Source organism: Salvelinus alpinus, chromosome 16 (assembly GCF_045679555.1).
Source record: "Salvelinus alpinus chromosome 16, SLU_Salpinus.1, whole genome shotgun sequence".
In the NCBI taxonomy this organism is placed as follows: domain Eukaryota; kingdom Metazoa; phylum Chordata; class Actinopteri; order Salmoniformes; family Salmonidae; genus Salvelinus; species Salvelinus alpinus.
In genome coordinates, this window is record NC_092101.1 from 10,412,115 (window position 1) to 10,425,483 (window position 13,369).

At 42.8% G+C, this 13,369-nt stretch overlaps 1 protein-coding gene across 1 annotated transcript; it reads left to right on the forward strand.

Annotated features, from left to right (window-relative positions):
• The first annotated feature begins 292 nt into the window (after positions 1–292).
• Positions 293–12,997, forward strand: LOC139540804 (ras-related protein Rab-3B-like). The gene is made up of 5 exons (XM_071344782.1): positions 293–403; positions 1,167–1,391; positions 10,045–10,163; positions 10,465–10,589; positions 11,343–12,997. The coding sequence occupies exons 2-5, from the start codon at positions 1,167–1,169 to the stop codon at positions 11,531–11,533; spliced, it is 660 nt and encodes a 219-aa protein (XP_071200883.1). The 5' UTR covers positions 293–403; the 3' UTR covers positions 11,534–12,997.
• The last annotated feature ends 372 nt before the right edge of the window (positions 12,998–13,369 follow it).

The window sequence follows — 13,369 nt, forward strand, 5'->3', positions numbered from 1 at the left end:
GGAGTTTTTCTTTACATAAGGAGGTACCGACACTAATGCTAATTGTCCTCCCTCTGCAGAATGACTGCCGACAATGGTTATGGCTGTGTAGTTTAGAGCAGGGTTCTCCACTGGCGGTGGTTTTATTTGCCCCCACCCCCCAAGTTTGAGGAAAAATAAAAATATGTTGAATTTTCATTGTTGGACATAAAATAATGTAAAAACACCAGGAATAAGCTCCAAATGATTCGACCCCCATCACATGATTGGATAAACTACAGATTAAGACAGAAGCCGATTCATATAGATAATCAAGAAGTGTTTTGCCAACGAGTTGACTTGTCAGGTGCATACAGCGCAGTTCAGTCGCGGAGCCAACGAAAGGAGAACGGTGAGAAAACAACCACACAGAGAAGATTTAGAGGTAAGAAACATCTAATGTCTTGGTATTTTACCGGTTATCCGTATACTTTTAGAATTACAGCAATAACTATGGGTCGTAGTCTGACAGCAGTACCATATGACCAAGGACAAATGTCGAATTAGCCTATGTATTTGCACCTGTGCCTTAATCGTAACGATGGCAGCAGTTCGATGATGGTTTCACAAGCCTACTGTATACAGACATGGATGTCTATGGTTTCTCTGAATGAAGATGCCATCTCATAAATGTTGCACTTAGTTATAGCTTTAGTCGTACGTTTTGAATAGCCCGTGTGTGTTTTGAATAACGGGCCACACCTGCGGTTTAAACCTGTTTTCAGTGCCAAGCATTTGCACTGACCATCCATTTAGCCTACATACATAACGTTAGTCGACTATCACATGAAAAATGCACTAGCACATGTCTAGACATCACTGTCTGATCAATTCAACTAATATATCCAGTTAACAGTATTGCATATTAAAACCCCTTTTTATTCATTATATAATATATAGGCTATCATAATAAAGGTACAATGCAACATTCATTTTTCCCCATGTCATGACATTTCTGAGAAATCTGTTCGAGAAGATGCCCCAACAGATAATCAAGATGGTGGAGATTATAGCCCGACTATAATAGTCCTGAAACCATGGTTTCCTCTGCAAAGGCATTCATTCTTGAGTGAACACTTCTCTCCAACCCCTTTTGACTCATCCACCCATCTGTCTGCACACATGATCAATGCTCCAATGCTCCACAGATGGCGAAGGCAGACCAGCGCTTTGGGCAGAGAGATGGCTCCGACCAGAACTTTGACTACATGTTCAAGCTCCTCATCATTGGCAACAGCAGCGTGGGCAAGACCAGCTTTCTGTTCCGATACGCCGACGACTCGTTCAGCAACTCTTTCGTCAGCACGGTGGGCATCGACTTCAAAGTGAAGACCGTCTACAGGAACGAAAAGAGGGTCAAGCTCCAGATATGGGTGAGTAGTTGCAGTTGCTTCTGTGCCATTCAACCCAATCTATTCTCTAGCCTGGGCGCCATGCTGTTTGTGCCACCATGCCTCTCCTTGTCATGCCAACCATAACAACGAGTTGACGTTACAGCACAAACAGATCACGCTATATATTCTCACCGGATGGAATTTGAAGATACTCTAATGCTATTCCATGTGGTGGCGCAGGTGTCGTTCAAGCTGTCGTTTGTTTGTCACCTGTTTGCGGACGGTCAGTGGGCTTGATAAGACCGCACAGGAGGTAATGATCCTGTTCCATTCAACCCAGGGCCACTCTATATTGTCAGTCTACATAAACTGTAGTTACATGCTGAAAGTCCACTGCTCAAGACACAGTGCTTGAGTGCACCGTGCATAAGGACTATATTCATTATGCGCCAATACACACAGGATACGTAATCATGTTATTATGTGCATGATGATTACATTTTGTCCTTTTCCGGGTACGCTTTGTTGATCCACTTAGCGTGTTTCTTTGGCTCGAGCTCCACGTTCACAGTCGCACCCAGTCCTTGTGACTGTCTACAGCCATGACGATGTCATTACTGTGCTACAGATAAATGAAATAAGCAGACAGTCATCCGCAACGCACACGGACACACAGATGAATCAATCAAACACACATCCTCCCTGTCTGTCGGATGTCTCAATTGTAATGCTTCAGGCTCGGACAATCTTTCTCCTGCAGGCCCAGGGAGAGAAAAAAAGAGGCAACAGAAGCTTCTGGTGAGCTTGCATCATCAGGCGATGATGGTTGTCATGGCAGCAGCTCTTCACACTACTCCCCAACAACGAGATCCTGCAGGCAATTATAGTGGCCCCTTAGGGTGAGCGGGTAGAACCCACGGAGAGTACACAGGGACTGATGGGGGGGTACAGAAGTGGGGGTCTAGGCAGACAACACTGACAGAGTAAATTATAATTTGTGATAAGCAGAGAGTGGTAATCAGCGCAGATTGATCCCGTCTTTAAATGCCTAGCTGGAGGTGTAAAAATAGAAGGCAGTGCACTCACACTGTGCACTCAAAACAGCTGCTGCGCTATTGATGTTTGCAGCAGCAACAACAATCTAGCAAAAAGCTACAGTAATAGCACTTGCTTTGTGATAGCAGATAGCGAGCTCCACTAAAGATGGTTTAATGAACCAATAGAATTGACCAAAACTGCAAGCCCCACTCATCTGGCACTCGAGGCAGGCTAGAGCAAACGGTCAAAGTATTTGAAAGATTTCAAATAGTATTTTGAACCCAGGTCTGGTGGAAGGTGGCCACACATCTAGACAAATGTGTGATTGCGAAGTGGGATGCGGCCTGCTGCAAGTTGTTTTAATTTCTCAGGGGTAAATGTGTTGTTGTTAAGGTTACCGTATGCTTGCTTTCCAGTCAGTTCGCTCATATGTTGTGACGTTTTAGTTTTCGCCAGCGTTCTGCAGGGTTTTTTTCAGCTGTTCGAGCGCACACGTTTTTTTCTTGAGGCTAATCGAAGTTCGGTAGCCCTTCGTCAGTGATTGGTCAACAGTAGGGATTCTTCAATTAAGAGTTAGTTGTCATTCAACGTTTTTCCACTTGAGAAATACTGCACCAAATATCTTAGTTTGATGTAAAATTTTACGACTAAGACCTGCTCTGCAAAAACGTGAAATTCTATTACAGATTTCTTTCTTTATCTTAGATTAATTCAGAATATTTGGTGGAAGTGTATATTGACTATTTGTTGCTATGGCATCTCAAGAGGGACAAACTGTAATATTGCTGGTATTTTCTCAGTTGTTCGCTTCGCCTAGCCGAGTTCTGCTAGGAGTAAACGGAACCTAGTATGCGGACACCTTTTAGTGTGCAACCATTGTGATTGGTCACAGGTGGCAGCGGAGCCTATGTCTATGTACAGTGCCTTCGGAAAGTTGACTTGACTTTTTTTTACACACAATACCCCATAATGACAAAGCAAAAACAGGTTTTTAGAAATGTTTGCAAATGTATGAAAAAACAGCAATCGAAATATTACATTTACATAAGTATTCAGACTCTTTACTCAGTACTTTGTTGAAGCACCTTTGGCAGCAATTACAGTCTTCTTGGGTATGACGCTACAAGCTTGGCACACCATTATTTGGGGAGTTTCTCCCATTCTTTTCTGCAGATCCTCTCAAGCTTTGTCAGGTTGGATGGGGAGCGTTGCTGCACAGCTATTTTCAGGTCTCTCCAGAGATGTTCGATCAGGTACAAGTCCGGGCTCTGGCTCGGCCACTCAAGGACATTCAGAGACGTGTCCCGAAGCCGCTCCTGCATTGTCTTGGCTGTGTGCTTAGGGTCGTTGTCCTGTTGGAAGGTTAACATTCGCCCCAGTCTGTGGTCCTGAGGATCTCTCTGTACTTTGCTCCATTCATCTTTGCCTCGATCCTGAATAGTCTTCCAGTCCTTGCAGCTGAAAAACACCCCCACGGCATGATGCTGCCACTGTAACGGATGTGAAATGGCTAGCTAGTTAGCGGTGGTGCGCGCTAATAGCCTTTCAATCGTTGACGTCACTTGCTCTGAGACCTTGAAGTAGTGGTTCCCCTTGCTCTGCAAGGGCCGCGGCTTTTGTGGAGCGATGGGTAACAATGCATTGTGGGTGACTGTTGTTGATGTGTGCAGAGGGTCCCTGGTTTGCGCCCGGGTCGGGGCGAGGGGACGGACTAAAGTTATACTGTTACACCACCACTGTGCTTCACCGTAGGGATGGTGCCAGGTTTCCTCCAGATGTGACGCTTGGCATTCAGGCAAAAGAGTTCAATCTTGGTTTCATCAGACCAGAGAATCTTGTTTCTCATGGTTGGAGAGTCTTCAGGTACCTTTTGGCAAACTTCAAGTTGGCTGTCATGTGCCTTTTACTGGGGAGTGGCTTACGTCTGGCCACTCTATCATAAAGGCCTGATTGGTGGAGTGCTGTCCTTCTGGAAGTTTCTCCCATCTCCACAGAGGAACTAGAGCTTTTTCAGAGTGACCATCGGGTTCTTGGTCACCTCCCTGACCAAGGATGTCCTCGCTCAATTGCTCAGTTTGGCCGTCCAGTCAACTCTAGGAAGAGTCTTGGTGGTTCCAAACTTCTTCCATTTAAGAATGATGGAGGCCACTGTGTTTTTGGGGACCTTCAATGCTGCAGAAATGTGGTACCCTTCCCCAGAAGCCTCTGAGTTCTATGGACAATTCCTTCGACCTCATGGCTTGGTTTTTGCTCTGACATGCACCGTCAACTGGGACCTTATATAATCAGGTGACTGCTTTTCCAAATAATGTCCAGTCAATTGAATTTACTACAGGTGGACTCCAATCAAGTTGTAGAAACAATGGAAACAGGATGCACCTAAGCTCAATTTAGTCTCATAGCAAAGGGTCTGAATACTTATGTCAATAAGGTTTTTATATATATATATATTTTTAAATAAATTTCTCAACCTGTTTTCGCTTTGTCATTATTTTATTTTTTTTTACCGTTATTTTACCAGGTAAGTTGACTGAGAACACGTTCTCATTTGCAGCAACGACCTGGGGAATAGTTACAGGGGAGAGGAGGGGGATGAATGAGCCAATTGTAAACTGGGGATTATTAGGTGACCGTGATGGTTGAGGGCCAGATTGGGAATTTAGCCAGGACACCGGGGTTAACACCCCTACTCTTACGATAAGTGCCATGGGATCTTTAATGACCTCAGAGAGTCAGGACACCCGTTTAACGTCCCATCCGAAAGACGGCACCCTACACAGAGCAGTGTCCCCAATCACTGCCCTGGGGCATTGGGATCTTTGTTTAGACCAGAGGAAAGAGTGCCTCCTACTGGCCCTCCAACACCACTTCCAGCAGCACCTGGTCTCCCATCCAGGGACTGACCAGGACCAACCCTGCTTAGCTTCAGAAGCAAGCCAGCAGTGGTATGCAGGGTGGTATGCTGCTGGCATACCACCCTGGGTATTATGGGGTATTGTGTGTAGATTGCTAAGGATTTTTATTTATTTCATACATTTTAGAATAAGGCCGTAACGTAGCAAAATGTGGAAAAAGTCAAGGGATCTGAATCCTTTCCGAAGGAACTGTATGTGAAAATCCCCATTAATTACATGAGGACAAAGTGCTGGGCTGTTTCCTACATGTTTCTGCTTATGTGCATTTGCCGCACGAATGAACAGAGAGGCAGTGAAATGGCAACAAATCAGCATTAGTGCAAAACAAGCTTTCCATATTTAGATGGGAAGAAGAAACCCACAGCCAATTCCATTCTGAAATAGTTGCATTTGGAAAAATGGAAGCGCCCATCGGGACTATGAGATATTGACGCCTCTGAAAGTCACTTTAAGATTTAGACGAGGGGAGATCAGTGGACATGTCTTTGGGATCAATATATGGGTTAGATTGAGTCTTTGAGTGGCTTATTATGATTAGGGAGATGTTTGTGTGGTAACCTGGTCCCAGGTCTGTATTTTGTTGTGTTGGTTGTATGACCATAGGAGTTGGCTATATATCACAAACAGATCTGTAACCCAGCCTATTTATTGGTAAATATCACCCACTTACACATTCAAACCTCTCCTTCCCTTACAGTTAAATAGCCAGGACACAGATGATGTCAATTGGTCAGAAGCATCAGATGCCGTATGTGGGTCTTTCTATAAACTAGTGAGCATTTCCTAATCGGGACAGCTTGTTACAGAGTTCTCTCATCATGCCTGTACACAAACATGCACTGTAGGTCCTACGACAAGCTGAAAACACACTCGCACCAAAGATAGAGAGACACGACCCTCCAACACCATTCTGTTTCACAAGGCAACCAAAAAGAAGTCACTGGCTGTCGTTGGCTACCCCTCCAACCCTCTACGCCCTCAGTTTGAGAAGCTTCCCTCTGGCCGGCGCTTCAGAATGCCCATGGCCAAGAAGAACGTGTTCAAACGTTAATTCGTTCCTTGTGCTGTTGGACTACTAAATGCAAAGTCAGTTGTATCGGTATATGTACTTATCTATCTAGTGCAGTTGGGCCAGTGGTCGTTTGTGAGTGAATGTATTCATGTCCTCTATGTTGTTAGTGGATGCAACATGATGGACTGACTGGTTTAAATGTGTATGATGTGAGAATGTATGTGTGTGTGATTCGTTTAATGGAAGTTGATGCCAAAGAAAAATGTCCATCCTGGATGGACAATAAAGTTTATTCTATTATATAAGTCTTTTTTTTTTTTTTTTTTTACCTATGTTTAACCCTTTGTCATGGTTGGTGTCTTGACGGAGTTGTCCAAAATCGTGTGACATAATACATTACTTTTCTGTCCTTGCATTTATGGCAGTGTAAGTTGTTGTACTATCATATATTAAGCATTAATCAGTTAAATTATGGCTCATTCATCCCCCCTCCTCTCCCCTGTAACTATTCGTCAGGTTGTTGCTATAAATGAGAATGTGTTCTCAGTCAACTTACCTGGCAAAATAAGAAAAATAAAAAATAATTATATATATATATATACGGTACTGATACATTGAACTTGAACCCTGTAAGAATCCTGGATCTAGATCTCGGAAATGCAGTGTAACTATGTAACATTTCGTGTCTTCTCATGTTAGGGGGTGAAAACACTTTTCATGGGCACACAAAGACAAAATAATAAATGTGATTACAAAATCAAATGCTAACCTAAAGAGTCGCAGTACCTTGATACTTAAAACCTAAATCGATACTATCATTAGCGTGGTTCTTCAATAATTATGCATAATACTTGTTGGATGCGCATTTGGTATCCAGCGGCTTAGTTACGCAGTGATATCGTCATCTGATCCAGGAAGGATTTTTCTGAATGACAGTCAAGTGACGAACAGCTGTTGTGATAGATAGCGCGTGCCACGCAACAACAGCCCAAGTGCTGGAAAAAAAAGTGTTCATGAGGAATGTCCAGAATATTTTGTTGTCTCATGCGTTACGCCGGTGAAGACAGTTGTCTGGATCCACGATGGATCTAATATCTTTAGCGAATTGATGTTGATCATCTGTTGTTGTCTGCTTGATTTACAGCAGGGTCTCGTTAGATTTAACAGAGAAAGCATCAAGGTAATGTGTTCATGTTTTCATAGTTTTTTGTGCCTCGGTTTGGACACCCAGTCTACTGTGCGCAGTTGTGTAGGATAGACTATTGTGCAACACCCAGCGCTATTCCTATGAATTATTCTGGATATAATGGCTAAAATTGACATAGCCTAGTGGGCTTATTCACAATATGATCTGGTAATGAAATAAAATGACAAATACATTTTGTTTTCCATGTTACACCTGCAATTTTAAACAATACAAGGGTCTTGAAGTAGCGTACTTGAACTTGAATTTGGAGCGTATAAATTAAAGTACTGGAATTGGCCTAATTTCCTCAATTTGGTGCTTGAAAAAGGCCTAATAATTATTGTAGTAAATTTCTCCGGATCAGTGATTGACTTTTTGATCCGATTATGTGAGAGATGTGTGTTTCCCGCCGCTTCAATTGAAGGGTGTTGCGCTACTCTTGTGGTAATTATGAGGACGACAACATCTGATGTTGGCTTAAATTTGGCTTTCCATGCACATTTTTCCATTTTAAAAAAGAACCTGGTTTCTGGTTACTTTCTCATCATGAAAATAGCAATGGTGAGATTCAAATGGTGAGATTAATGCTACCGTTATTCATGGATTTATTATTAGTGTGCTTGCATCGGCCACATAGGCTGCAGAAAAATCGGCATGCATCCAATCTATTTAGTCAGGCAATGTCCACATTTTTCTCACATTTTTTAGAATGTAATAATAATTTGAAATATCAATGCATTGGCAAGGCCTAAAAAATGTATTATTCATAAAAAGGCCTACTTTATTTATTTATTTTTTATACTTTTTGCATGCTTTTTGGGGGGAGGTGGGGTTCTATATTAGGCCCTATAAATACAATTATATAAATTATACAATTGTATAACACTGAGGTTCTTGAAAATTACATTTACGTGCTTGAAAAAGTCCCTTCAAGTTCTTGAATTTGACTTCCCAATGCCTGTATGAACCTTGCTTAAAGGATCTCGGACTATAAGTGGAGTTATGGGTGAATTTGCATATATTCACTTTTATTCCTCTACGTACACTTGTGGAATATCATGAGAATCATTTTTAATTTTTGATTCAAACCATTTTGAAATGTTCATCCCAATGTCACACATTGGCCCCATTATTTATAGATTACATGGACAAGGGGCGGATGATCCAAGAACAGCACTCCTACTCTGGGATGCTTGATACACCCCCCCCCCCTCGTTAGCAGGCCGACCACATGTACTCTGATCTTTAATTAAATGATAAGTGGCAAGCCGAGAGCTCAAGCTTCTGTAGTAATTGTAAGTGTGAAATCGCAACTTCCACACATTTCACATGTGCCATTGGTTGCAGTGGAGGCTAGCGGGAGGAGCTATAGAATGATGGGCTCATTGTAATGGCTGGAATGGAATTCATGGTAGAGAGTCAAATGTGGTTTCCATATGTTGGTTGTGTTTAATACCGTTCCATTGATTCCATTCCAGTCATTACAATGAGCCCGTCCTCATATAGCTCCTCCCACCAGCCTCCACTGATTGGTCGAGGTGAGAAAGGCTTGATCTGTAATTTTCAACATCCCAGTCGTTCTCCTGGTATTTCACAGATGCATTGTGTGTCATGTGATTTTGCCCAGGCAACAGTTCCTCACAGAGAGGTATACTGTAAGCTTAGATTTGGAAGATACGAGATAAGCATATTGCAGTCACTTTCCATCCAAGCCTCCCTTTTTCCTCAACTCCTGCTAAGATGTCTTAATCTCCCCTAGCCACAATCAGTGTTTCTGTCAGAGATCTGTCTCCCGATGCAAACAATGATGCTAATGCCAGTATCTGTGCCTTTCATATACACAGGAAATGTAAAGGTAACTGCCAAAATAATGGAAACACTTGAGTAAATGAGGGATACAAAGTATATTGAAAGCAGTTGCTTCCTGAGTTAATTCAGAAATGAACATTCCATCATGCTTAGGGTCATGTATAAAAATGCTGGGCACGAGTTGTCACTGAATGGTTTGATGAGCATGAAAACGATGTAAACCATACGCCTCGGCTGTTTTAGTCACCAGATCTCAACCCAATTAAACACTTATGGGAGATTCTGGAGCGGCGCCTGAGACAGCGTTTTCCATCACCACCAACAAAACACCAAATGATGGAATTTCTTGTGGAAGAATGGTGTCGCCTTACTTCACTAGAGTTCCTGACACTTGTAGATTGTATGCCAAGGTGTATTGAAGCTGCTCTGGCACATGGTGGCCCAACACCCTATTAAGACACTTTATGTCTGTTTCTTTATTTTTGGCAGACCTGTAGAAGGCTATGGAACTGGGCATTTGTGTTAGCAAATGGCTTATTTCTAACATGCAATTTTCTCTGGTAGACAGTGGTTCTTTAACATAGCACAGGGTCCTATTCATTAGTGAACACCCTGTTTCAGCCTGTTTGCTTCCGTTTGGTTCCTAGTGAACACGACTCATGTAAAACGTTCTTCTATCATATGATGATATATCAATGGTAGTAACAATACGTACGTATGCCTGTCCCCTAGGATACAGCAGGACAGGAGAGGTACAGGACTATCACCACCGCCTACTACCGTGGAGCCATGGGCTTCATCCTCATGTACGACATCTGCAACGAAGAGTCCTTCAACGCTGTACAGGACTGGTGAGTGGTCTGAGACACCAGGGCTGCATCTCAATACTTGAAAATGGCTTCCTTTGCTGATCGCCTCCTTTCATTACTCACCACTAGTGAAAAGACACTGATTGGAGAAACCTGGTGTGTGTGTGTGGTGTGTGGTGTGTGTGTGTGTATGTGTGTGTGTGTGAGCCTGTGTGTGAGCCTGTGTGTGTGTGTGTGTGTGTGTGTGAGCCTGTGTGTGTGTGTGTGTGTGTGTGAGCCTGTGTGTGTGTGCGACTGTGTGTGTGTGCGACTGTGTGTGTGTGCGACTGTGTGTGTGTTTCAGGGCTACCCAGATAAAAACCTACTCGTGGGATAACGCTCAGGTCATCATGGTGGGTAACAAGTGTGACATGGACGAGGAGAGGGTAGTGCCCGCAGAGAAGGGCAAGCACTTGGCTGACCAATTAGGTGAGTTAATTGGTGGTGTTAATTGCCTTAAATTGCACTCTGAACTACCATACTGTCATCCAGCTTCTGTAATATCTGTAAAGACTTTTCCCCAAGGGCTGTATAAGCAAATCCGCATAAGTTCTTCCTGCCAGATATTGGGTGCGTTAGCCACGTTTTCCTGTTTCGCATGAGATTTGAATTAAAACCACACTGACGCATTGAGGTGGTGAACAAATGGCGTCTACTCTAGTCAACTTGGTAAAACCCTGTAAAGACTTTTCCCCAAGGGCTGTATAAGCAAATCCGCATAAGTTCTTCCTATAGATGTTATTAGCAGTGCTCTAGTCTTGTCAAGAGTTGGCTTGCAAACCAGTCTACACATTTAATGTCTATAATGTGTCGTGTCTGTGCCTTGCACCCCATGTTGTGAAGGCATGCTAATCCCTGCTAGCTGTTTCATTCAGTCATCTTCCTGAGACCTACTGTCACTCCTGGAGCACTATGCTAGCTTCTTGCATTAAACGTTAGTACAGTTGGCTAAAGTGTGACTACTGTTTACGAGTATCTTATTGAATCTTAAAGCGTGTTGGTACATGGAACACACAGCATGGTACACTTGTATAATATCCAGTGTGCTGTGTACTCATCTAGCTCTGGTCCAGGGCGTTAGTACTCGTTCCTCTACTAACTTGGTAGAGGAACACGCACTAACGCCCTGGACCAGAGCTATGTACTCACCATGCTGTATGTACTCGTCCTGCCTGTCTGCAGGGTTCGAGTACTACGAGGCCAGCGCCAAGGAGAACATTAACGTCCGCCAGGTGTTTGAGCGGCTGGTCGACATCATCTGCGTCAAGATGTCCGAACGAGTGGACGTGGAGCCGCCCATGGCCCCCAGCATCAAGACCACAAGGCTCACCGACAAGCCCCCCCAGCTACCTCAGAAGTGCACCTGTGCCTGACTCACACTTATAGGGCCGAGTCAAGCCATGCCGAGCCGTGCTGGGCTGGCCTGGATCCACCGTAGTTGCTGGGACCGTGCTGCAAAGGACAATGTGAAAAGAAAATGTTCAGAACAGTGCAGTTCGAGCCGGCCCTATAGTGTGAAATAGGTAATACTGATTTGGTCACCCAGTTCTCCCCTAATACACTTGCCATTCCACTACTGGTCTTTTCCTATTCTCTGTTATTAAGCTATTACAAGTTCCACCAACCTCTTTCCAAAGGTAGCTCTCCATACAATATATTTCGTGACTGCAAGCTCCCAATAACTACTACTACTACGATTACTTTTCTTTAGCATTACATATCTTTTTCACCCCTATAGCTTTGACCTCCAGCTGGTTCAGAGGTCAGAGAACCTTAAGCAGGGTTATACAGGTAAGCACAGCACTGCCTCTCTCCTCCTCCAAACAAAAGTGGCTTCACCACCGCACAAAGAAACACACACAGCTGTTCACGTTACGAGTTGACACGGGTGAGGAGATAAGCCTCGATAGCTGCAGAAGTTCCCGAGTCAGTTTGTCTCGTGCTCTTGACCGTCCTACTAGCGTTTCGCAAGCACTAAAGCTAAGACAAACGAACGCAATCTGCCCCGTTGATTTTTCATTCTCAACGATATGAAGGGAGTAATAACACTGATAAAACGACAAGATGGCCAATACGTCTTGCACCACCAACACTAAGCCAATGCCATGTTCAGGGTGTTCTGACATTCTGAGGGACTATAACGTTCTAGAATAAAGATGTTCATTGAAGAGCACACCCTTTTCCCTCCTTACCCTTCAGCTAATATAATCTTGTAGCCGTCATGTAAGCCATGTTTACAATGTTTATTTCATGAACGTGTGCGTTTTAGAAAGCAAAGCATATACTGTATAATTGAGTGTTCAGTTGTAACGGTTTTATTAGTGTTTGATGTATCTTGGGCAGATGTGAAATCTTTAAATCATGTAATGTCAACTGAGACACATCGAAATACTTTGTGAAATGGGATAAAATCAGAAAATATTGAATAAATGTGTTTGAAAAATTATGGATTATAACCTAATGATGACAATGTGAAACATACTTTGCCAAATCTTTATGTATCGCATAGTAGCACGTTTTTATGTGTAACTTCCCACCATGTGTATTTTCAGTTTTTTATTGAATTGCTAGATTTGCAATAATGCTGACAATGTCTTAATATAATTATTTTCTAAGTAAATTAGTAAATTATAGAGTTAGAATCTATAATGGTGTTGCTGAATTTATTTTTATGCTGTATCATGGGAAGAAATATAGACCATTTATGTAAACGTGTTACAGTAAACTCCTTGAACAAATGGGAGAAAAGCACAAAGTGATTGTACAAAATATTGTGAATGTTTGTATATTATAGGTAGATGCAATTTAGTATATTAAAGCACAAATCTTTACTTGAATTCCTTCATTTTATTTGTGGGCTATTGAAGTCTGTAATATTGGTTAATAAAATATATAACTCTGATCTAATTAAGCAATAAGGCACGAGGGGTTGTGGTATATGGCCAATATACCACAGCTAAGGGCTTTTCTTAAGCACGACGCAACGCGGAGTGCCTGGATACAGCCCTTAGCCGTGGTGTATTGGCCATGTACCACATACCCCCGAGGTGCCTTATTGCTATTATAAACTGGTTACCAACGTAATTAGAGCAGTAAAAATAAATGTTTTGTCATACCCGTGGTATACGGTCTGATATACCAGCCAATCAGCATTCAGAGCTCGAACCACCCAGTTTATAATAGACCGTATATCACAGGTATGACAAAAC

Excerpts from the sequence above, each read along its gene's own strand:
- LOC139540804 (XM_071344782.1), top strand. The coding sequence starts at position 1,167 with ATGGCGAAGGCAGACCAGCGCTTTGGGCAGAGAGATGGCTCCGACCAG. Across the intron at positions 10,164-10,464 it reads TTCAACGCTGTACAGGACTG|GGCTACCCAGATAAAAACCT; the intron begins GTGAGTGGTCTG and ends TGTGTGTTTCAG. Across the intron at positions 10,590-11,342 it reads GCACTTGGCTGACCAATTAG|GGTTCGAGTACTACGAGGCC; the intron begins GTGAGTTAATTG and ends GCCTGTCTGCAG.